The sequence below is a fragment of the Oncorhynchus gorbuscha genome, linkage group LG10, assembly GCF_021184085.1.
Source record: "Oncorhynchus gorbuscha isolate QuinsamMale2020 ecotype Even-year linkage group LG10, OgorEven_v1.0, whole genome shotgun sequence".
Taxonomy (NCBI): domain Eukaryota; kingdom Metazoa; phylum Chordata; class Actinopteri; order Salmoniformes; family Salmonidae; genus Oncorhynchus; species Oncorhynchus gorbuscha.
The window spans coordinates 45,601,915-45,625,258 of record NC_060182.1 but is presented as its reverse complement, the minus strand read 5'-3'; the positions used below and the strand labels follow the sequence as shown (position 1 = coordinate 45,625,258).

General features: G+C 43.7%; 1 protein-coding gene across 11 annotated transcripts in view; it reads right to left on the bottom strand.

The window, feature by feature from the left end:
• The window catches only part of plch2a (phospholipase C, eta 2a), a 192,437-nt gene that overhangs the window by 19,826 nt on the left and 149,267 nt on the right, over positions 1–23,344 (bottom strand). For all 11 annotated transcript variants that reach the window (XM_046366274.1, XM_046366271.1, XM_046366270.1 and 8 more), the window contains 10 exons: positions 21,027–21,134; positions 17,552–17,707; positions 16,332–16,430; positions 7,629–7,729; positions 4,448–4,536; positions 4,058–4,243; positions 3,554–3,661; positions 3,202–3,326; positions 2,902–2,986; positions 2,176–2,322 (listed from right to left, as the gene is read on the bottom strand). In XM_046366274.1, the coding sequence (XP_046222230.1) occupies positions 2,176–2,322; positions 2,902–2,986; positions 3,202–3,326; positions 3,554–3,661; positions 4,058–4,243; positions 4,448–4,536; positions 7,629–7,729; positions 16,332–16,430; positions 17,552–17,707; positions 21,027–21,134 (1,204 nt within the window). The remainder of the gene's footprint in view (positions 1–2,175; positions 2,323–2,901; positions 2,987–3,201; positions 3,327–3,553; positions 3,662–4,057; positions 4,244–4,447; positions 4,537–7,628; positions 7,730–16,331; positions 16,431–17,551; positions 17,708–21,026; positions 21,135–23,344) is intronic.

Here is a 23,344-nt window from a genome sequence, read left to right as displayed (position 1 = left end):
ACTGGTCACTCAACCCAGACTGCTCTCCTCTGTGTCACGGAGGATCTTCTGGACCCCTAATCAGTCAGGATTCAAGACTGGTCACTCAACCCAGACTGCTCTCCTCTGTGTCACGGAGGATCTTCTGGACCCCTAATCAGTCAGGATTCAAGACTGGTCACTCAACCCAGACTGCTCTCCTCTGTGTCACGGAGGATCTTCTGGACCCCTAATCAGTCAGGATTCAAGACGGGTCACTCAACCAGACTGCTCTCCTCTGTGTCACGGAGGATCTTCTGGACCCCTAATCAGTCAGGATTCAAGACGGGTCACTCAACCAGACTGCTCTCCTCTGTGTCACGGAGGATCTTCTGGACCCCTAATCGGTCAGGATTCAAGATGGGTCACTCAACCCAGACTGCTCTCCTCTGTGTCACGGAGGATCTTCTGGACCCCTAATCAGTCAGGATTCAAGACGGGTCACTCAACCAGACTGCACTTCTCTGTGTCACGGAGGATCTTCTGGACCCCTAATCGGTCAGGATTCAAGATGGGTCACTCAACCCAGACTGCTCTCCTTTGTGTCAAATCTGAATCTTTCTCTTTTGTTCTCATCCTCCTAGATCTATACACTGCCTTCAATGCTGTGAACCATCCGCTCCTCCTCTCCACCCTCTCAGGGATGAGCGTCTCAGGCTCTGCACACGCTTGGACTCATCCTACCTGGCAGACTGCTCCGACCAGGTGACATGGAGAGGATCTGTGTCGACACCACGTACTCTCACCACTGGTGTCTCCCAGGGCTCGGTTCTTGGCCCTATCCTCTTATCTCTATAGATCAAGTCACTCAGCTCTGTCATATCCTCACATTTTCTCTCTTATCACTGGTATGGGGATGGACCTCTATTCTCTATAGACCAAGTTACTGGTCATATCCTCACATGGTCTCTCCTATCACTGCTATGAGGATGGACCTCTCCTTTCTATAGACCAAGTCACTCAGCTCTGTCATATCCTCACATGGTCTCTCCTATCACTGCTATGAGGATGGACCTCTCCTTTACTCTCTATAGACCAAGTCACTCAGCTCTGTCATATTCTCACATGGTCTCTCCTATCACTGCTATGAGGATGACATTGAACTACTTTCTCCTTCCCCCCTTCTGACACCAAGGTGGCGACACGCATCTCTGCGTGCCTGGCAGATATCTCAGCTTGGATGTCAGCCCACCGCATGCTCGACAAGACGGAGATGCTTTTCCTCCCGAGGAAGGCCTGCCTGCTCAAAGACCTCTTCATCACAGTTGACAACTCCATAGTGTAGCCCTCCCAGAGTGCAAAGAACCTTGATGTGACCCTGGACAACACCCTGTCGTTCTCTGCAAACATCCAAGCAGTGAGTCGCTCCTGCAGGTTCTCCCCACCTGTGCCATCAAACCCCTGCAACTTATCCAGAACGCCGCAGCCCACCTGGTTTTCAACCTGCCCAAGTACCCTTCATGTCACCCCGCTCCTCCACACACTCCACTGGCTTTCAGTCAAAGCTCACATCAAGACCATGGTGCTTATCTAAGGAGCAGCAGGCTATGCTGAATGCGGGAGACACATTTCTGTTTAATGCATTCAGTTGTACGACTGACTAAGTATCCCCCTTTCTTTATACTTAGGTATACAGTATATATGGCCGATATACCGTCACTAATGGCTGTTCTTATGCACGAGTGCCTGGATACAGCCATTGGCCATGGTATATTGGCCATATACCACAAAAGCCAGAGGTACCTTGCTGCTATTATAAACTATTTTGGGTTAGAACAGTAACAAGTAGTGTTTTGTCATACCCGTGGTATACACTCTGACATACCACAGCTGTCAGGGCTCAATCCACCCAGTTTATAATAACAAACACATAACATACATAGCCTATACTAACACAATAGGCCAGGAAAGTCAGTTAAAGAACAAATTCTTATTTACAATTACGGCCTACACCGGCCAAACCCGGATAGACGCTGGGCCAATTGTGCGCCGCCCTATGGGACTCCCAATCACCGGCCGGTTGTGATACAGCCTGGAATCGAACCAGGGTGTCTGTCGTGACGCCTCTAGCACTGAGATGCACTGCGCCACTCGGGAGCCCTGAGCAGCGGTTGGGGGTTTGGTGGAGTGCAGAAGGAGGAGGATGTGGGTAGGTACCTGGTATCATGCTGTTGAAGGCAATGGTGCGCTGGCCAATGAAGTCCTGGCCAATAGGGTCGTGGTCCCACACCAGGAAACGGACCAGCACCAGCTCGGGCATGTGCAGCGTGAACACCAGTGTCTCCTCCCACATGGGGTTAAAGCCTGTAGAGGAGAGGAGAGAGAGGGAGGGAGGGAGGACAAGAGAGAGGGGAAGGGAGAGGGGGGAGGAGAGGGATGAAGCAAGAGAAGGTGTGGGGAAGAAGTAAAGTGTGAGAGAAAATATAGAAATAGACAGAGAGTGCGAGAAAGAGGTAGAGAAAGAGGGAGAGCAGTGAAGACACAGATTGAGATGAGCAGAGAGTGGGAGAGATATGGACAGTGAAAAAGAGCAGGAGAGAGGGAGTGAGAGAGACGAGTTAGAGCGCTGGCTCAGCAGTCATGAATAATTCAGGGTGTGTGTGTGTGTGTGTGTGTGTGTGTGTGTGTGTGTGTGTGTGTGTGTGTGTGTGTGTGTGTGTGTGTGTGTGTGTGTGTGTGTGTGTGTGTGTGTGTGTGTGTGTGGAGACCCAGTGGTGCTGTAAAGTGCACTGCTTCGGTGCCAACCTGATCAATTATCCATGACATACACATACGCCAAGACAAGCGCAACCAAAAAAACAAAACACCTGACTTAACCAAACGTAAAGGACAAGTAGCGGGTGCAATGCACATTTAGCCAACTTTTTATCCAAGCGTACTCACCATTGTCATCCACCACCCTGGTTTGTTCCTTACAGCAGTCCACTGGCAGACCAATGATCTCCACCTCCACAAAGGGGTCGATAATCTGACCCACAGACAGATAGACATACAGAAGTTAAGAGGCTTCACCAAAACAGCCAATGTAGTAGCAGTATTAGTAATAGGGACATTCTGTGTAATTTTGGTCCAAATGTATGATCTTCCTCAAATTAAATTGATAAAAAGGTCCTTTGGAGGATGGATTTTTGGCATATATTTGAAAACTGTATCTAAAATAATTAGTGAAAAATAAATCATCACCTCTCCTCTGTCCCCCAGCATGGAGTCTTTGGGCTTGGGCAGCTGTTGCCCGCTGATGATCTTCAGCACCAGTTGTTTCTTCATCTGCCCCGGCAACGGGTCCTCCATCATAGGGTTAAAGACACCTACAGGAGGGACGGAGGTACAAAAACCCTCTTACTCTTTCCTCTGTTACTCACGAGGCACCAAATGAAAGAAAACAGACTGAAACAGGGAGAGACAACCTAAAGTTGTCCAATAAGAAAAGCTTATTTTCGTTTCTGTTGCAAAACTTTTTGCTACGGTGTGCACTTGTGAATACGGCCCTGTAGTTGTTTTGCTATGAAATCAATGGGAGGGTGCTGCTGCCCACCTTCACACATGCAGGCCGGCTTTAGGATGTAACCACAGTTGCCGTTGCTGTTGAACTTGGCTCGGTTCAACTGGAGCACTCTCCCCTCCGACTGGTAGTTCAACGCCACTGAAAATCACACAAACCAAAACATTTTTGATTAAACTTAGAAACTCAGAAAATCTGGGGGCAAACGGAACCATACTCTGTCCGCATGAGCAGCCTTTGGAGAATTCAACTAAAACAAATCAATCTTTATTTGTCACATGCACCGAATACAACAAGTATAGACTTTACCGTGAAATGCTTACTTACAACCCCTTAATCCACAGTGCAGGTCAAGGAGAAGAAAATATTTACCAAGTAGACTTAAATATAAAGTAATAATAAAAAGTAACACAATAAGAATAACGAGGCTATATACAGGGGAACAGGCTAGTTGAGGTAATCTATACATGTAGGTGGGGCGAAGTCCAACTCTACATTTTCAAAGATAATTTATATGGAAATGGAACTCCCCCATACCCAGATGGCATCCAGCATTCCAGAAGGGCTGTGGGTTGAAGTTGGAAGAGTCCACACGGTAGGAGGAGGGGTAGATGCGTGATAGCTGCCGCTGGTTGAAGTGGATGAAGGTGGCAGCTTTCTGCTGCATGATCTGGTGGGCCTTGGTCTCGCTCAGAGAAGACACCTGCCAACTGGAGCTGGCGGCTGGAAGACACACACACACACACGTGCATACAAACAGACAACTAAATCCTTTATGTTGGCTTGGTGATAAAACAAACACACACAAAGAAAGACTCCTTTGTCTGAAATGGACTGTGAAGACTTTAAAAACAGACACATTCCATTCTTCTCTGGGGTCCGTATCCGTATAGAAAAGCAGTTTCCGGGTGTGTAATCCCTGCTCACCTTGTGTCTCTATGTCGGAGACGCCCACTGACTTGGTGTATTTGACCAGGTCTGACAGAGCCCTGGACAGCTTCATGGTCTTCTTCTTCCTGCAGAAAAACAACCAGTGAGCCAGTGGGACAGTGCTATGTTACGTCTAGGCTTACGGTATGGTTGTACAGAGCGTTTCAATGGTAACCTGCTATGTAGTACATGCTGCCATGTACCTGCTGTGGTGCAGGTGTAACATGTCACAATGGTAACAGCCCATGTCTCTGCGGTAACAGCCCATGTCTCTGTGGTAACAGCCCATGTCTCTGTGGTAACAGCCCATGTCTCTGTGGTAACAGCCCATGGCCATGTCCGAAATCTGGCTTGCCTGCTACTTACTTAAAACCTCACTAGGGTACGTGGGCATCCCACCTGGCCAACATCCAGTGAAATTGCAGAGCGCCAAATTCAAAAACAGAAATACTCATTATAAAAATTCATAAAACATATAAGTGTTATACATAGGTTTAAATATTAACTTCTTGTTAATCCAACCACGGTGCCAGATTTCAAAAAGGCTTTACGGCGAAAGCATACCATGCGATTATCTGAGAACAGTGCCCAGCAGATAAATCATTACAAACAGTAACCAGCCAAGTAGAAGAGTTAGAGTCAAAAATAGAGATAAAATGAATCACTTATCTTTGATGGTCTTCATATGGTTGCACTCAAAAGGCATTCATTTACTCAATAAATGTTTGTTTTGTTCGATAAAGTCTCTCTTTATATCCAAAAACCTCCTTTTGTTCGAGCGTTTTCTTCAGTAATCCACAGGCTCAAACGCAGTCACAACAGGCAGACGAAAAATCCAAATAGTATCCGTACAGTTCGTAGAAATATGTCAAACAATGTTTATAATCATACCTAAGGTTAGCCTAAATAATCGATAATATTTCAACCGAACAATAACGTCGTCAATATAAAATAAGAAAGGCGCGCTCTCGGTCGCGCGCATGAAAAAGCTCTGTGACACTGTAGGATCCAGTCATTCAGACTGCTCTTACTCCCTCATTTTTCAGAATACAAGCCTGAAACAATTTCCAAAGACTGTTGACATCTAGTGGAATGCATAGTAAGTGCAATTTGAGTCCTAAGTCAATGGATACTGTAAAGGCATTCTATAGAAAACTACAAAAATAAATCTTACTTCCTGGATGGATTCTTCTCAGGTTTCTGCCTGCCAAATCAATTATGTTATACTCACAGACATTTTAACAGTTTTGGAAACTTTCTATCAAAATCTACCAATTATATGCATATCCTAGCTTCTAGGCCTGAGTAGCAGGCAGTTTACTTTGGGCATGCTTTTCATCCAAAATTCCGAATGCTGCCATATACCCTAGTATAGTTTTAAACTGTTAAACTGCATACTGTGTCGTAATCAGACTGCATACTATATCGAACATACTGTTTAGTAAAACATGTATACAGTAAGCAACAAATATCAACATAGTACTACTCATTCATACTTAGAAGGCATCATCGAATGCCCAATCGTGCTTATTCCCCACAACTTGCTAATTTTTGTAGAGCGCGTCCCCTATTCTGATTATCAGCTGTTATCGAACATATGTGGGTGTGAAAAAACTATTATCTTCCTCAATTATGCAGTGAATTCTACTAGATGAAAAGTCCAAATCAGCATGACATCCAGGCATTTAAAGTACACTTGATTTTCGAAATGTCATAAAATGGCCTACTATCGAGTTATTGGTATTAGGATATGGCCCATGTCTCTAAAATTAAATCAAATCCAATCAAATGTTATTTGTCACATGCGCCGAATACAACAGCTGTAGACCTTACTACAAGCCTTTAACCAACAATGCTTTAATAAGTTAAGTAAAAAATAGAAAAATAAAAGTAACAAATAATTACACAGCAGCAGTAAAATAAACAATAGCAAGGCTATATACAGTGGGTACCGGTACAGAGTCAATGTGCGGGGGCACCGGTTAGTCGAGGTAATTGAGGTAATATGTACATGTCGGTAGAATTAAAGTGACTTTGCATAGATAATAAACAGAGAGTAGCAGCAGCATAAAAGAGGGGTCTGGGTAGCCATTTGATTAGCTGTTCAGAAGTATTATGGCTTGGGGGTAGAAGCTGTCTCGAAGCTTCTTGGATCTAGACTTGGCGCCGGTACCTCTTGCTGTGCGGTAGCAAAGAGAACAGTCTATGACTAGGGTGGCTAGAGTCTTTGACAATTGTTAGGGCCTTCCTCTGACACCACCTGGTACAGAGGTTCTGGATGGCAGGAAGCTTGGCCCTAGGGATGTACTGGGCTGTACACACTACCCTCTGTAGTGCCTTGCGGTCTGAAGCCGAGCAGTTGCCATACCAGGTGGTGATGCAACCAGTCAAGATGCTCTTGATGGTGCAGCTGTAGAACCATTTGAGGATCTGAGGACCCCCATGCTAAATCTTTTCAGTGTCCTGAGGGGGAATAGATTTTGTCGTTCCCTCTTCACGACTGTCTTGGTGTGTTTGGGCCATGATAGTTTGTTGGTGATGTGGACACCAAGGAACTTGAAGCTCTCAACCTGCTCCACTACAGCCCCGTCGACGGGAATGGGGGCGTGCTCAGTGCTTATTTTCCTGTAGTGCACAATCATCTCCTTTGTCTTGATCACGTTGAGGGAGAGGTTGTTATCCTGGCACCACATGACCTGGTCTCTGACCTCCTCCCTATAAGCTGTCTCATCGTCGTTGGTGATCAGGCCTACCACTGTTGTGTCATCAGCAAACTTGATGACGGTGTTGGAGTCGTGCCTGGCTGTGCAGTCATGAGTGAACAGGGAGTACAGGAGGGGACTGAGCACGCACCCCTGAGCACGCACCCCTGAGAGTGCACCCCTGAGTGTTGAGGATCAGCGTGGCGGGTGTGTTGTTACCTACCCTTACCACCTGGGGGGCGGCCCGTCAGGAAGTCCTTAGCTTAGTGATGAGCTTTGAGGGCACTATGGTGTTGAACACAAGCCCTGCCACATGGTGGCAGAAACATTATGTACAAAATAAGTTACAAATAGCGCAAAAAAACATACACAATAGCACAATTGGTTACGAGATCGTAAAACAGCAGCCATCTCCTTCGGCACCACTCTCTCCTAAGTCTCTATGGTAACAGTCCGTGCCTCTACGGTAACAGTACCTGCTGTGGTGTAAGGGGGCGCGGGAGGCCATGCTGGTGCTCTCCTGGTCCGTGTCAGTGTCCTCAAGGCTGTTGGTCTTCTTCAGCTTGGCCGCCTTTTTCTGGAGGGGAGAAGGTCACAATACAGTCACAACAGCACCGATGCACTAAAGGTTCTCGAGATGAGCTTAAGTGGTGGGCCGAAGCAAGCTATCTGCTTTAGTTTTCAAGATGATCAATCTCTGTCGAGGGAGGAGCTGGTTTTTACATATAGTGTATATTTATTTATTCTGAACACATTTCCGTTAGTTGGTAATGTCAATTCTTGATTTTTTTTAAACGTTTACGTTCACTAGCTGGACAGGCTAATGCCGCCCCAATTCCCCGGAGTGCCTGGCTAGGGTAAAGGAGTATGTAGTGGCAAGGGTCAGGGATATAGAGCAGGTCTCCTACACAGAGGCACGTGAAATAGTTTAAGGAGCGAGGGGAGCTGAAGATATGGTGGTGGATGCTCAGCAGACTGTGGAGATTAAGAGTGTTGTTCAACAGGAGGGAAACTGATATACTGATGTGAAGAAGGTGGATTTTATGGTGTCCAAGAAACTGGACATAATAGTATTTACGGCTGAAAGGTTTTTGGGTTTCCAGGACTTCACTGCCAAAACATTTCAAAGAATACTTTCCAAAGATAGTCTTCCCTCTCAGGCCCCAGAGCCTGTAGGGATGGGTGTTGGCAGTTGAATCTGAATAAAGGAGTACACTGAGTTTTATTCCATTTAGATTTATTTCGTGAATTATTTGGGCTGATATACAGCCAAAACAGTAGGCGCTGGCATGCACCTATTGCAGTTGTTTGTGGACTGCAATAATATCAAAGAAGAACACACTGCACAGTAGGTGGTGGCAATACACCAACAGATGTAGTCTGCCATAAAACGTTCAATAAGAAGAAGAAAAAGGCCAATGCCGTCGAGTACTAAACTGTAAACACATCACAAATGGTGTAATAATAATATAATAATTATAATATATGCCATTTAGCAGACGCTTTTATCCAAAGCGACTTACAGTCATGTGTGCATACATTTTAGGTATGGGTGGTCCCATGGTACTATCTCTGCTGATCACGTCTGCCAATCAAGTAATCCTTACCTAAAGTAGTAGACAGCTGGTGACATCTTGAGAAAGATCTCCATCCGACAAACTGTTAAGGATTTTTTTCAATAATGACTAAATGATGTATACATTTCAATCAGGACTGACTAATCAGAATACTATTATGTTACTGTATAGATATATGAATTTTATTTTAATCCTAGTACTGAATATAATGTGTGTAAATATAATCAAGATTTAGAACAAAGACGGTCTGTTCCTTGGAAGAAACGAATGAACGTATCGTCTGGCTAGAATGCTTATCTACACAGGGAGACCTTGTCCTGGTCGTAAATGATCTAAACCGGTGGGAGACGATGTAGGAAGGCTTGTGAACTATACTGCCATTGCATCGGAGTGGAGGAGGGACGGGACAGTTTAAAACCTATGACGTCATTTTCAGTTTATAACCTGTTGAAAATTGTATCGTGTTCAGTACTCTCGAGAATAAACGCTATTGCTGGATTTTGAAACTGGTCTCTGCCCATTTTATGCAAATAAGTATCCCTTGGAAATGGGTGAGTGTATTAATTGAATTGGTTAATAAACATATAGGAATTTAATTCCTTTAACAATTGGTCCTTCGAACGCCGGAACTAAATACCCGTCTCTGTCATCTGAAGGTAGTACCCAGAAAACCGTGCACGGGCGGGTCTAAATCTTTTTTATTTATAATCTGACTACTTAGTTATAGAAATGTGATACCATCAAAATGACTAAAAATTGAATCAAATCAACTTAACAAGTAATGTAGTTAGTTATCTTGCTAGTTGGCTAGCTAGTTACAACAAGTAGATATGCTGCTAGCTAGCAGGAGCAGATAGCTTTATCACTAGCTAGCATGTCATTTAGCTATTAGTTTATTCCAAGTAATAATTTAAGACAACATAAATCTCTAGGACAAGTAGTGTAACTCTAATACAGTCATCAAGGCAGGACCCACTCATTTCATTCATACTGACAAATAAGAAATGCCACATATCCCTGTCAATAGTTGGAGTAGGACGATTGCAGAGCACCCTGCCTCAGACGATCAGATGCGCATATCTATTCATATTATAGCTCGCAAACTCCATTCCTTTGCTGTGATGATTTATTTGTTTGTCTTTCACTTTTGTCTCAGATAATCTATTCAGCTCTCCTGTGTCCAGCTCCCAGAGATCAACCAAGTGCTTTTGACCAAGCGTGGGCTGATTCTTTCACTTGTGAGGAGAACAATACTACTGCAGTTTGAACTAGCCCTGCCGTCACCATTTAGACATTGGGACCAGGTATGCATCTGCCTGTTGTCTTTTCGTTGGGGGTTTTGTCTTGCACAGTGTAGTGCATTATAGAGTTGAAGATACACATGCTTGCTTGAGCATCTCGAAGACTAATGTAGAATCAGTTGAACCTCTACAGGATTGGCGTCCCCGTCCCCACGCGAGACGGTTGAGCTAACGTAGGCTAATGTGATTAGCATGAGGTTGTAAGTAACAAGAACATTTCCCAGGACATAGACATATCTGATATGGGCAGAAATCTTAAATTCTTGTTAACATAACTGCACTGTCCAATTTACAGTAGGTATTAAAATAAAAGAATACCATGCTATTGTTTGAGGAGAGTGCACAGTTATGAACTTAAAAATGTATTCATAAACCAATTAGGCACTTTTGGACAGTCTTGATACAACATTTTGGACAGAAATGCAATGATTCCTTGGATTTAAAAAAAAATCTGCAAAAATTAAAGCAGGAAGCACCAGTGGCTCGGTCTAAAACAAAAGTGGTCAGATGAAGCAGATGCTAAACTTAAGGACAGTTTTGCTAGCACAGACTGAAATATGTTCCGGGATTCTTCTGATGACATTGAGGAGTACACCACATCAGTCACTAGCTTCATCAAAAAGTGCATCAATGATGTCATCCCCACAGTGACTGTACACACATACCCCAACCAGAAGACATGGATTACAGGCAATATTCGCACTGAGCTAAAGGGTAGAGCTGCCGCTTTCAAAGAGCGGGACTCTAACCTGGAACCTGAAATCCCGCTATGTCCTCCGACAAACCATCAAACAGGCAAAGTGTCAATACAGGACTAAGATTGAATCGTACTACACTGGCTCTGACGCTTGCAAACTATTACAGACTACGAAGGGAAACACAGCCGAGAGCTGCCCAGGGACACGAGTCTACCAGACTGTGTGATCACACTCTCCGCGGCCGATGTGAGCAACACCTTTAGACAGGTCAACATTCACAAGGCCGCAGGGTCAGACAGATTACCAGGACGTGTACTCCGAGCATGCGCTGACCAACTGGCAAGTGTCTTCACTGACATTTTCAACCTCTCTCTGTCTGAGTCTGTAATACCAACATGTTTCAAGTAGACCACCATAGTCCCTGTGCCCAAGAACACCAAGGTAACCTGCCTAAATGACTACCGACCCGTAGCACTCACATCTGTACCTATGGAATGCTTTGAAAGGCGGGGATGTGATGGCTCACATCACCATCATTATCCTGGAAACCCTAGACCCACTCCAATTTGCATATCGCCCCAACAGATCCACATATGATGCAAACTCTATTGCACTACACACTGCCCTATCACACCTGGATAAAAGGAACACCTATGTGAGAATAGTATTCATTGACTACAGCTCAGCGTTCAACACCATAGTGCCCTCAAGGCTCATCAATGAGCTAAGGACCCTGGGACTAAACACCTCCCTGTGCATCTGGATCCTGGACATCCTGATGGGCCGCCCCCAGGTGGTAAGGGTAGCAACACATCTGCTATGCTGATCCTCAACAAGGGGGCCCCTCAGGGGTGCGTGCTCAGTCCCCTGCTGTACTCCCTGTTCACTCACGACTGCATGGACAGGCACGACTCCAAAGCCATCATTAAGTTTGTCAATGACCCAACAGTGGTAGGCCTGATCACTGACAACGATGAGACAGCCTATAGGGAGGAGGTCAGAGACCTGGACCATGTGGTGCAAGAACAACAACCTCTCCCTCAACGTGATCAAGACAAAGGAGATGATTGTGGACTACAGGAAAAGGAAGAACGATCACGCCCCCATTCTCATCGACGGGGCTGTAGTGGAGCAGGTTGAGAGCTTCAAGTTCCTTGGCATCCACATCACCAACAAACCAACATGGTCCAAGCACACCAAGACAGTCGTGAAGAGGGCACAACAAAACCTATTCCCCCTCAGGAGACTTGATTTGGCATGGGTCCTCAGATCCTCAAAAGGTTTTACAGTTGCGCCATCAAGAGCATCCTGACTGGTTGCATCACCGCTTGGTATGGCAATTGCTCGGCCTCAGACCGCAAAGCACAACAGAGAGTAGTGCATACGGCCCAGTACATCACTGGGGCCAAGCTTCCTGCCATCCAGGACCTAAATACCAGGTTGTGTCAGAGGAAGGCCCTAGGTCTAAGAGGCTTCTAAACAGATTCTACCCCCAAACTATAAGACTCTTGAACATCTAATCAAATGGCTACCCAGACTATTTGCATTGCCCCACCCCCTCTTCTACACTGCTGCTACTCTCTGTTATTATCTATGCATAGTCACTTTAATAACTCTACCTACATGTATATATTACCTCCATTACCTCAACACCGGTGCCCCCGCACATTGACTCTGTACCGGTACCCCCTGTATATAGCTCAGCTATTGTTATTTTACTGCTGCACTTTAATCATTTGTTATTCTTATTGCTTACTATTTTAGGTATTTTCTAAAAACAGCATTGTTAGTTAAGGGCTTGTTAGTAAGCATTTCACTGTAAGGTCTACCTACACCTGTTGTATTTGGCGCATGTGACAAATAACATGTCATTTGATTTGATCCGTCTGAAACGTTCACATACACTGCTGCCATCTAGTGGCCAAAACCTAAATTGCGCCTATATCCCTAAATCATACATTGACCATTCTCTTGTATTTCAAAGACTATATTAAAAAAATTAAACAATTATTACAAACTCATGTTTTTTTCTTTGTATTATCTTTTACCAGATTTAATGTGTTATATTCTCCTACATTAATTTCACATTTCCACAAACTTCAAAGTGTTTCCTTTCAAATGGTATCAAGAATATGCATATCCTTGCTTCAGGACCTGAGCTACAGGCAGTTAGATTTGAGATTTGAGTCATTTTAGGCGAAATATATATATTTTTTAAAAGTGTCCGATCCTCAGGTGACAGATTATTTTACTATTGTAAAATGCGGTGGGGAGAATTATATTGCCCCCGTCAGGAGCCCAGGATTTTGCCATAGATGGTAGAGCTCTCGTCTCTGGAATACACAGGTATTATGTGAGGACTGGAGTTGGGAAACACTGTGCTAAAGCACTGGTCTCCATCTACATCGGTCGGCTACATTGGTGACCAGGGCGGGATTCTTTCCATGGGCCTGGGCGGCAAACAAATGCTCCTGGAAATAATACTGAAGCATGTGTTGATAACAGTTCTATAGTCACCATCAGAGGCTCAGGCTTTTGGTATAGATGGTAAAGCTCTCATTCCTGGACTGCAGTGTTGTAAGATTGCGCCCTCCACAGTACTTGATATACATTGATTGGTACTGCAGCTTACACTATATTTAGATACTTCAAATACTGCCTGAGATACCTTTGCGATTTGTCTCCGTACTCAATAAATGGTGAAAGACTATTTGTGATGGTGTTCTTTGATCGAAAGTATATATATGAGATGTACATTTGGAAAACATGTCTGACGCTCAGACTCGTAGTTTGTAGAATAATAAATGGCTTGGCAAGGTTTTGGCACCGTCAGCCTTTAGGTTCGTAGAAAAGTGAATCATTTAAACCAACATGTAGTATTTGAAACTCAAACGTGAACTTCACAACTGCTTGTTCTATAATCCTACAGCCTCCATACCTTTTTTTCCAATATTATGCATTCCTGCCATGGTATTGGGTAGCTGCCATTTGAGAGCTCATCTGGCTTACAACTCTGGTTATCTTATTGCAGAGCACATTGAACAACTGCTTGTAGAGAACATTGTATTGCAAGGTAAGCTATATGTGTAGGCTATGTCCCACGTATTGGCTAATATGTAGATGCAGCTGTGGTTTTTAAACCTCTATTCTAGCATACATGACACACATCTTTCTATCTACATGATTGAATGTTTATTTAAGCCTGTGGCTAGTTACATGAAATGAGACATACAGTGAGTGTACCAAACATTAGGAACGCCTTGCTAATATTGAGTTGCACCCCCTTTTGCCCTCAGAACAGCCTCAATTCATCGGGGCATGGGCTCTCCAAGGTGTCGAAAGCGTTCCACAGGGATGCTGGTCCACGTTGACTCCAATGCTTCCCACAGTTGTCTCAAGTTGGCTGGATGTCCTTTGGGTGGTGGACCATTCTTGATACAGACAGGAAACTGTTGAGCGTGAAAACCCCAGAACTGTTGCAGTTCTTGACACACTCAAACCGGTGCGACTTGCACTGACTACCATACCCCGTTCAAAGCAACTTAAATATTTTGTCTTGCCCATTTACCCTATGAATGGCACACATACACAGTCCATGAATCCTGAATTTTCTCAAGGCTTAAAAATCCTTATTTAACCTCAAACCTGTCTACCCCTTTCATCTACATTGATTTAATAAGTGACATCAATAAGGGATCATAGCTTTCTGCTGGATTCACCTGGTCAGTCTATGTCATGGAAAGAGCAGGTGTTCCTAATGTTTTGTACACTCAGTGTATAATCACGGCAAAACATGATTGTGAATTCACTGACAGAGAGATGGCTAATGATACACAAATGTACATTTACAGTAGCTGGCTAGGCTAGTCAAACTAACATAGGCTAGATTTCAATAAATTGGCTAAATGGTCAACGGCGTTACCTCTTCATACGATCAAGACAATTCATATTGCATGCTGCATATTTCAAGTGCACTCGAAAACAGTTATCTTATTTCAGTTTTTGGGAGCTAGGTATATTCTCTCTTTCTTAGACAACAGCTCGCATTTTCACAAGAGGCTGTGTTTACATCTAGTTCCAAGTTTAGCAGTTCAGAAAATTTACCTGAGCAGACAGTGTTGAAATATAGTTTTTCTGAGAAGATTTGCAAGACTTTACGGTGCCAACAAATATTATAGTCATCAAAATAATGTTTTACTGTCATATACAAAAAAAATCAAATTCCTCCCTCAGCGGGGGATCAATCAACTTGAAGTTTTTCGGCTTTGGCCCACCACCTAGTTGTGTCTGAAATTGCATCCTATCCCTACTACAAAATCTGGACTACAAAGAGCAGGGCTAGATTTAGCCGTGGGCTGATTTCTGTCAGAGCGGAGGGTCGGAACATAATTATAATAATTTGTACACAGCAAATTGCCCCCCAAAAATGGTATTTGAAAATAAAGATTTCATACCTAGATTACATTGACACACAAACAAATATATATTTTTATTCATGTGAACATATTTCCTAACTATTTTTTTTTTAAATTCCTTATGATTTTACAGTATTTTTTTTTAACCCAAACTAATATACACACTGAGTATGCACAACATTTGGAACACCTGTTCTTTCCATGACATAGACTGACCATTTCAAATCAGTGTAGATGAAGGGGAGGAGACAAGGTAAAGAATCATTTTAAAGCCTTGAGACAATTCAGGCATGGATTGTGTATGTGTGCCATTCAGAGGGTGAATGGGCAAGACAAAAGGTTTAAGTGTGTTTGAATGGGGTATGTGGTAGTAGGTGCCAGCGCACCGGTTTGGATGTGTCAAGAACTGCAACACTGCTGGGTTTTTCACATTCAACAGTTTCCTGTGTGTACCAAGAATGGTCCACAACCCAAAGGACATGCAGCCAACTTGACACAACTGTGTGAAGCATTGGAGTCAACATGGGCCAGCATACCTATGGAAAGCTTTCAACACCTTGTAGTCCATGCCTTGACAAATTGAGGCTGTTCTGAGGGGAAAAGGGGGTGCAACTCAAAATTAGGAAGCTGTTTCTAATGTTTTGTACACTCAGTGTAAATCATTTTTTAAAATATAAACTTTGGGGAGCCCCCCCCAAAAAACACTTCTGTTCCGGTTTTGACCTGCGGGCCGCCTGTTGCCGACCCGTGATATAGGGTGTAGGGTGTGATTTCAAACAACCATGGATCTAAATGGACATGTTTTAAATGGAACATGATACTGACCTGACATTCCTCAAAAGACTAATGAAATGGAATGAGAAGAGTGGTAAATTCAATCATGTTGAGATAACAACAGGAATTAAGGACAAGAGTGGAGACCAGGGTCGTGTTTAGCAGGTACAAAACAGAAACGTTTCAAAATGCTTCTAAACGGAAGAAACAAAAATGAGCATTCTTATAAGACAAGCTCAGTTGGTACGGTAGCACCTCTGCTTCAAAGTGTTTTCCATCAGTACTGTAACACTATGTTCAAAACATTTCACTACGTTATGGCCTACTGAACATGACCCAAGAAAGATGACCTGGGAAGGTGGGCAGGAGAGGAGAGAGTGAGGAAGAGGAGGTGGGGTGGCGAATGAATCCCACCTTGCGTTTGGAGAAACTTCCCATGAAGCTCCTGCCAAGACGCTTGTTGGTGCTGGGGTTGGCTTCGTCCCCTGTGTCAGCATCATCATCACCTTTGCCCTGGAAGAGAAGGAGCACACAAACACACACAATTCACCACCCCCTTTAAACATATTTTGTTGCCACAAAGACACCTGTCCAGTTCCAAAGTGATATGTTTTTGTCCCATTTTCAAATGGACAATAAACTTGTAGAGGCTTTCTAAAACATTTATGAAGACACACACACACACCTATTTTATTCACCACGTTTATTCACATAAGCAATGCCTAGAGACTCATTTGAATGCTAATGTCCTTATTGAAATTGATTTGCACTTCAAGACTGTTCAGCCATAATGCAGTTGACACCTCAGGTACGGCACAAACAACTCCAGAGAAAATTGTGTGTGTGTGTGTGTGTGTGTGTGTGTGTGTGTGTGTGTGTGTGTGTGTGTGTGTGTGTGTGTGTGTGTGTGTGTGTGTGTGTGTGTGTGTGTGTGTGTGTGTGTGTGTGTGTGTGTGTGTGTGTGTGTGTGTGTGGTTGCTTGCATGCATGCATGTATGCATGCGTGCATGTGAGTATATGTGTGTACTGTTGCTTGCATTAGGCACCCTGGGTAGGAGGCATTGCCTCCTCAATCAGCCATAGCCCTCCGCTGCTGCTAGGCCACACTACTTAATGTTTATCATGATTAGGAGAGCAAGAGAGAGAGAGACAGAGAGAGAGGGCTCAATTACAATGCTAATGAAACATTCTACTAATAATGGGCATCTCTGCGATAAGAGAAAGGGGAGGAAAAGAACGATTGTCTCAGCGAAAACTAAAACGTTTGCCCAGAATAAGTGTATATAAGTGTTCTATAAGTGTTGCTTCTCCGGCTTGCAGTGGTACTTAACAAAATGTCCCTTTATATTACTTACAGTGGTAGTATAACCCTGACAGAATAAGTGTGCAGAGGCTCTCTTCTTCACTCCACTCACACCCCCGTTGGGAGTGCGTGCGGTAGCCTACATTTCTTCACTGTCTACAACAGACCTGGGGGTTCAAATACTATTTAAAATCATTTTAAATTCTGGATCTGTGCTTGATTGAGCATGCCTGTTGCAATGGAACCAATAGAAAAGTCCAGGCAGGTTAAAGCAAACACTCAAAGTATAGAATATGAACCCAGTTCTAGTCTACAGAGCCGTGGATGTTACCTTGGAGGCTGACTGATCGATGGGCTTCCCCGTGGGGGACAGGGTGGCGATGGTGAAGCTGTCTGGGTCCTCCCGGTCACGGATCTTAGACTCCTTCAGCAGGTTGTCCAGCTTCTTCTTAGCCACGTTCTCTACCTGCTTCCTGGTCATGGATGTCTGGGAGGGGGAGGGATGGGGGAGAGAGAGTGAGGGTAAAGGGGGGAGAGAGAGAGTACCCCTTCAAACATTCAACCTCCAGCTTGAGTACCCCCTCTAGCACCAGGGTCTGCGTACTCTCAAATGTTGTTTTTTGCCATCATTGTAAGCCTGTCACACACACACAATATATGATACATTTATTTAACACAAGACTGAGTGTGAGTTTGTCACAATCCGGCTCGTGGGAAGTGGCAAAGAGCTCTTATAGGACCAGGGCACAAATAATAATCAATCATTTGGCTCTTTATTTAGCCATCTTACATATAAAACTTGATTTGTTCATCAAAAATTGTGAATAACTCACAGGTTAATGAGAAGGGTGTGCTTGAAAGGATGAACATAACTCTGCAAAGTTGGGTTGTATTGGAGAGAGTTTTCCACACAAAGTCTGGGCCTGTATTAGTTCTCATGCTAGTGAGGGCTGAGAATCCACTCTCACGTAGGTACGTGGTTGCAAAGGGTATCAGTGTCTTAACAGCGTGATTTTCCAAGGCAAGAAACTCTGAGCTCAGCCCTATCCAGAAATCCGGTAGTGGCTTCTGATTTAATTCAATTTTCACAGAACCGCTTGTTGCAATTTCAATGAGGCTCTCTTGTTCAGATATCAGTAAGTGGACTGGAGGAAGGGCATGAAAAGAACAAGGAATCCAGTTGTTTGTGTCATCCGCTTCGGGAAAGTACCTGCGTAATTGCGCACTCAGCTCACTCAGGTGCTTCACTATATCACATTTGACATTGTCCGTAAAGCTAGAGTTAGTTTGCACACAAAAAAACATACAATGATGGAAAGACTTGTGTGTTGTCCTTGTTAATGCAGACAGAGAAGAGCTCCAACTTCTTAATCATAGCCTCAATTTTGTCCCGCACATTGAATCTAGTTGCGGAGAGTCTCTGTAATCCTAGATTCAGATCATTCAGGCGAGAAAATATATCACCCAGATAGGCCAGTCGTGTGAGAAACTCTTCATCGTGCAAGCGGTCAGACAAGTGAAAATTATGGTCAGTAAAAAAAACTTTAAGCTGGTCTCTCAATTCCAAGAAATGTGTCAATACTTTGCCTCTTAATAACCAGCGCACTTCTGTATGTTGTAAAAGCGCAACATATCACTGCAGAAAATACACGAGAGTTCAGGGGCCTTGCTTTAACAAAGTTAACCATTTTCACTGTGGTGTCCAAAACGTCTTTCAAGCTGTCAGGCATTCCCTTGGCAGCAAGAGCCTCTCGGTGGATGCTGCAGTGTACCCAAGTGGCGTCGGGAGCAACTGCTTGCACTCACGTTACCACTCCACTATACCTCGCTGTCATGGCTTTTGCGGCCACAGGACAAATACCAACACATCTTGAACACCAAAGTCCATATGATGTCACAAAGCTGTCCAGTACTTTTCCAGAAGAGGATGTATGTCTTAATTGACCCCCCATAAACGTAAGGGACAAACACCAGGAGCTGTGCCACGTCTGTTGACTCATCCAGCTTGTATGCGAAGCAGTAAGTGTTTCAAAACATCTCCTGCCATGTCACTGATGCGTCGTGAAACCCTGTTGCTTGATGAAGGCATTGTTTGTATAGTTTTTTGGGGCCTTTTCCCCCAGCATTTTCCCAGCCGTATCTGCGACAGCAGGAAGAATTAAGTCCTCCACAATAGTATAGGGCTTGCCTGTCCTAGCCACTCGGTTGCTCACCATATAAGACGCTTCTAGGCCCTTCTTATTAACTGTATCTGTTACTTGTATATGTCTTACTACTCGAAAGTCTTCTATATTGTCGCTCGAAAAACTCCTGTAACTTGTTTTTCAAAGTGTCATGTTTCGTTTTCTAAATGTCTGCACAAGAGTGAACCCGCCGAGAGAGTAACGGTTAATGTGATTGGATGTTAATTAGTTGGCTACCTGTAGTTGACATTGTGTTGTTATTTCGCTGAATACTAGATGGTTGAATTTTCATTTTTGGCAGTGAAATGAGGTTACTCAGGTGAGAAAAAAACCTCACCCAAATGTATAGCCCCGTTGGAAAATACAAATGGACTGTTTGAAAATGTGAGTAAAAAAATAAATGTCAATCACATTTTTATTTGGCCATGCTCCCGACGGCATTACGCGTACCCCCGATGGCATTACGCGTACCCCAGTTTGGGATTACCTGGCCTACACTAATTTAAGTGACATCCATAAGGGATCATAGCTTTCACCTGGTCAGTCTATGTCATGGAAATGTTCTGTATCCTCAGTGTATAGTGTCAAAAGAGAGCACTATGGAAGTTGGACCTGAAACCACTTACATGCTTCTACCACTAGATGGGAGAGTTACACCACAAACTAACTCCTGTCATCGGTCTCAACATGTACATAGACAATGTCCTGAGATACAAGTAACTAGCAAGTTTAGTCCTTTTTTAAAAATCAAAACAGATGTACATAGCCAATAGCTACATTATCCAAGCAGTCTTCAATTGTTTCCTTCCACATAATACACATGCTATTTATCACACCTTCAGGACCACTAACTGTAGTGGGCTTAACGACAACTATCTTGTCATATCAGTGAGGAGGGAAAGGAGACAAGGAGAAGCAACCATTGAGAGAAATTGGGACGTATCCTAAAAATGACACCATTGGTCATGGTAAAGCTTCTCACTTTGAAGAAGGTTTCATACAAAAATAGAATTCCCATGTCCCTTCTAACAATTCTATTTCTATGGTTTCATAACTACTTCAGCACTGGCATTGGACAGCAGAGTCACAGATGTAGTGTGCACATATGTGTGTTAAATAGGATATGATTGGGGCGGGGTGATGTTTTAAGAAGTCTGAGAAGGACCACGTTTTATAGTACCTTCCACTTCAGAATGCATGGACGACAATGAAAAGATAGAGTGAGAGATAGGTACACAGACGGAACAAAAGAGCTTTTACGACAGAGAAGACGAGACATGAGGAGGGGGCCACATCGGACACGGGCTAATACTTCATTGGGACATCATTCATCAAGTACAAACAGGAACGGAAATCTTATCCCTGACATAAACATGCATTCCCACAATCACGAATGCACATTTACCAGCACAGATAATGATACAATAATAACAGCGACAAACATACTTGGGTTGTTTCTAGACTCCAATTAGGAACCAACAACATCCAGCACAATATACAATACAGTATATTTCGGTCTGTATTGTATATTGTATTATTTTTAATATAGAATAGATCAATCGCAGAGATGGAGGGATTCAAATGGGTAAATGGAGGGAGGAGGAGGAGGGGCGGGGTCCTTACATCTCCGTTCATCAGTTTGCAGTCGTCCTCCATCTCGTCAGCGCTGTCTTCATCCGTCACGTCGCCCTCCTCGTTGTCTTCGTCGATGTTCGGCGGGAGCTTCTTGCCCTGGCGGACAAAAGTGGCGTTAATATGTGGGTCATATTTATTAGGCACCAAACAGAAGAAAAACATTCTGTATGAGGGATGTAATATCTGAATAGGATAAATAAGAATCGCACATGTTCATACTTCGTTGCAAATTGTTTTTCGATTGCATGCTCTAATGAAGTAGCACCAAGTAGCACCATTTCATGAGTTTCTGGGTAGAAGTTACCCGTAGGCCAGGTGTAGAATCATGTAACTCTACCTGAACCATTAGGGATGGGTAACAAACTGACCTGTACTCCATTCTAGGACCTTTTCATCTGTATGCCAGTGTGTGAGTCAGTTTGGCTTTGAATTTGACATTTTTGTTGAACTAGATATTCATAACATAATACTGTCTAATTCAGTGTAAACACTAAATGGGTTGTTATTGCTCAGAGGTGCTGAGTGCTATTAACATGGTGAGTAGTAAAGGATGTAGCTTTTTGCACTATATTTCCCCAATCTAAACCATTAGGCTTTCCTCCTGAGTGCTAAAGGTGTACCAGCCGTAACAGCTACAGCAGCCACTAGGGACTGTTCCCATACCAGTATATCTGGGGGTAGTGTTCAGAATGGTGTCATGTTGTAGATAGAAATATCATACATAAAGCTGACACAAATGCCTATTCTCCTTGACAAAGAAGAATGTCTATTCTACATGATACATTTCTATTTGTCCTGTAAAATGACACCTTCTAAACATGCTGTTAAACCAGTAACGGTTTGATTGAATGACACAAACGGCCCTGCTGAGTAGCAGCCTTACACTCTACGAGAGGGACAGTTGAAAAGACAACGCTGATTGATAGAGGGGTAAACATGTCAGGGATCGATGCAGCAGTGAAGGATTCGTCTCCATCTTGCCGGTCGCCGGTTTTCCAAGGTTCAATGAGGGGATGTTTGTTTGATGTTCTCAGCAGCAATCATGGTCAATAACTAGGTCCCGAGGCGGTGATATTATATTATTCAATGGAGAGCCGCGTGGATTCTGTTCTGGCTTCAGGATTGGTCGAAAATCAATAAAGAAGCTACGGCTGCATTTAGTGTCATCGGACAGTTTCGCAAGCAGTGTGCACGTTGTGAGTGGAGTGGAATGAGTTAAAGGCCAATTCCACCCAAAGACTTTTGGTATTGGTTTCTTTAGTCCATTGTTGATATAGTTCCAAAATGTTTTGCATGTCAGCAATCAAGTTTTCCAGACATTTACCTTTCAATATACAGAAGTCCAGCCGATATGATTAAATCATTCGGGGGGAGTTTTCCTTTAAGTGCAGTGTTAAACATCCTAGTGTGCTTCTGGTATGCAATGTCTTAGAACCACCATAAGAAGCGGTCTCTTTCGGGGCTGCACACACATGCACACACACACACTATTGACAGTTCATTGAAACACAGACAAAACCATAACGATCCACAATCAAATGAGAAAATCCATCCCCTCAGCCAGTTCCAAACGATCATGTAGGAGTGATGTTATAGTACAATCACACGCAGCTCTACTGGACAGCTGCCACATGGCAGTGTGATGTGAATGCCAACCAGGCCTTGGTACTGGGCCTTCTTCCACTAAAGCACCTGGCATCAATAAACCCTCCTTAACTTCAAAACTGGCTGTTCTGTCTTGTCTGCTAATGTAGAGTTGATGGAGGCAACTCAGTTCGTTGCAGACATGCATGTGTCTTAGCACTCTTAAAAAGGTTTCCTCTCGTTGTCTCCTTTCTTTAGTGATAATGAAAAGAAAAAAGCTGGATAGCTGTCAGCCATATTGATTTGGCCAGTCACGTCCTTTCAAGGTCAGAGTGCATGAAGGAGAGGACTATTTCCGAAGACACACTCGGGCCAAATCAGAGTGATTCTTACTTAAGCGGTCTGTCTGGGGAAGACGTGTGGAGTTGAGGCTGTATTTAGAACACTGTGGTATCTAGCGCTAGGAGTGCCCATTGACCCATAGCAGCCAGATGTGCCTGAAGTCAGCTACAGGTTGAACAATTTCCAACTCCATTTATGTAGCGAGAAGGAAGGAACTCAGGTGCCTCACCTTTTTTTAGAAATTAATTTGCTTGTTTCTAATATGATGTTTTGCTTTTGGCAATATTCCTCCCTTTCTGTAATGTGACAAGGGTTAGTGTCCAAGCCTGCAGGCTTTTGTTCCAACCAAGGATTCTATAGTCCGCAGATCCACAATTCGC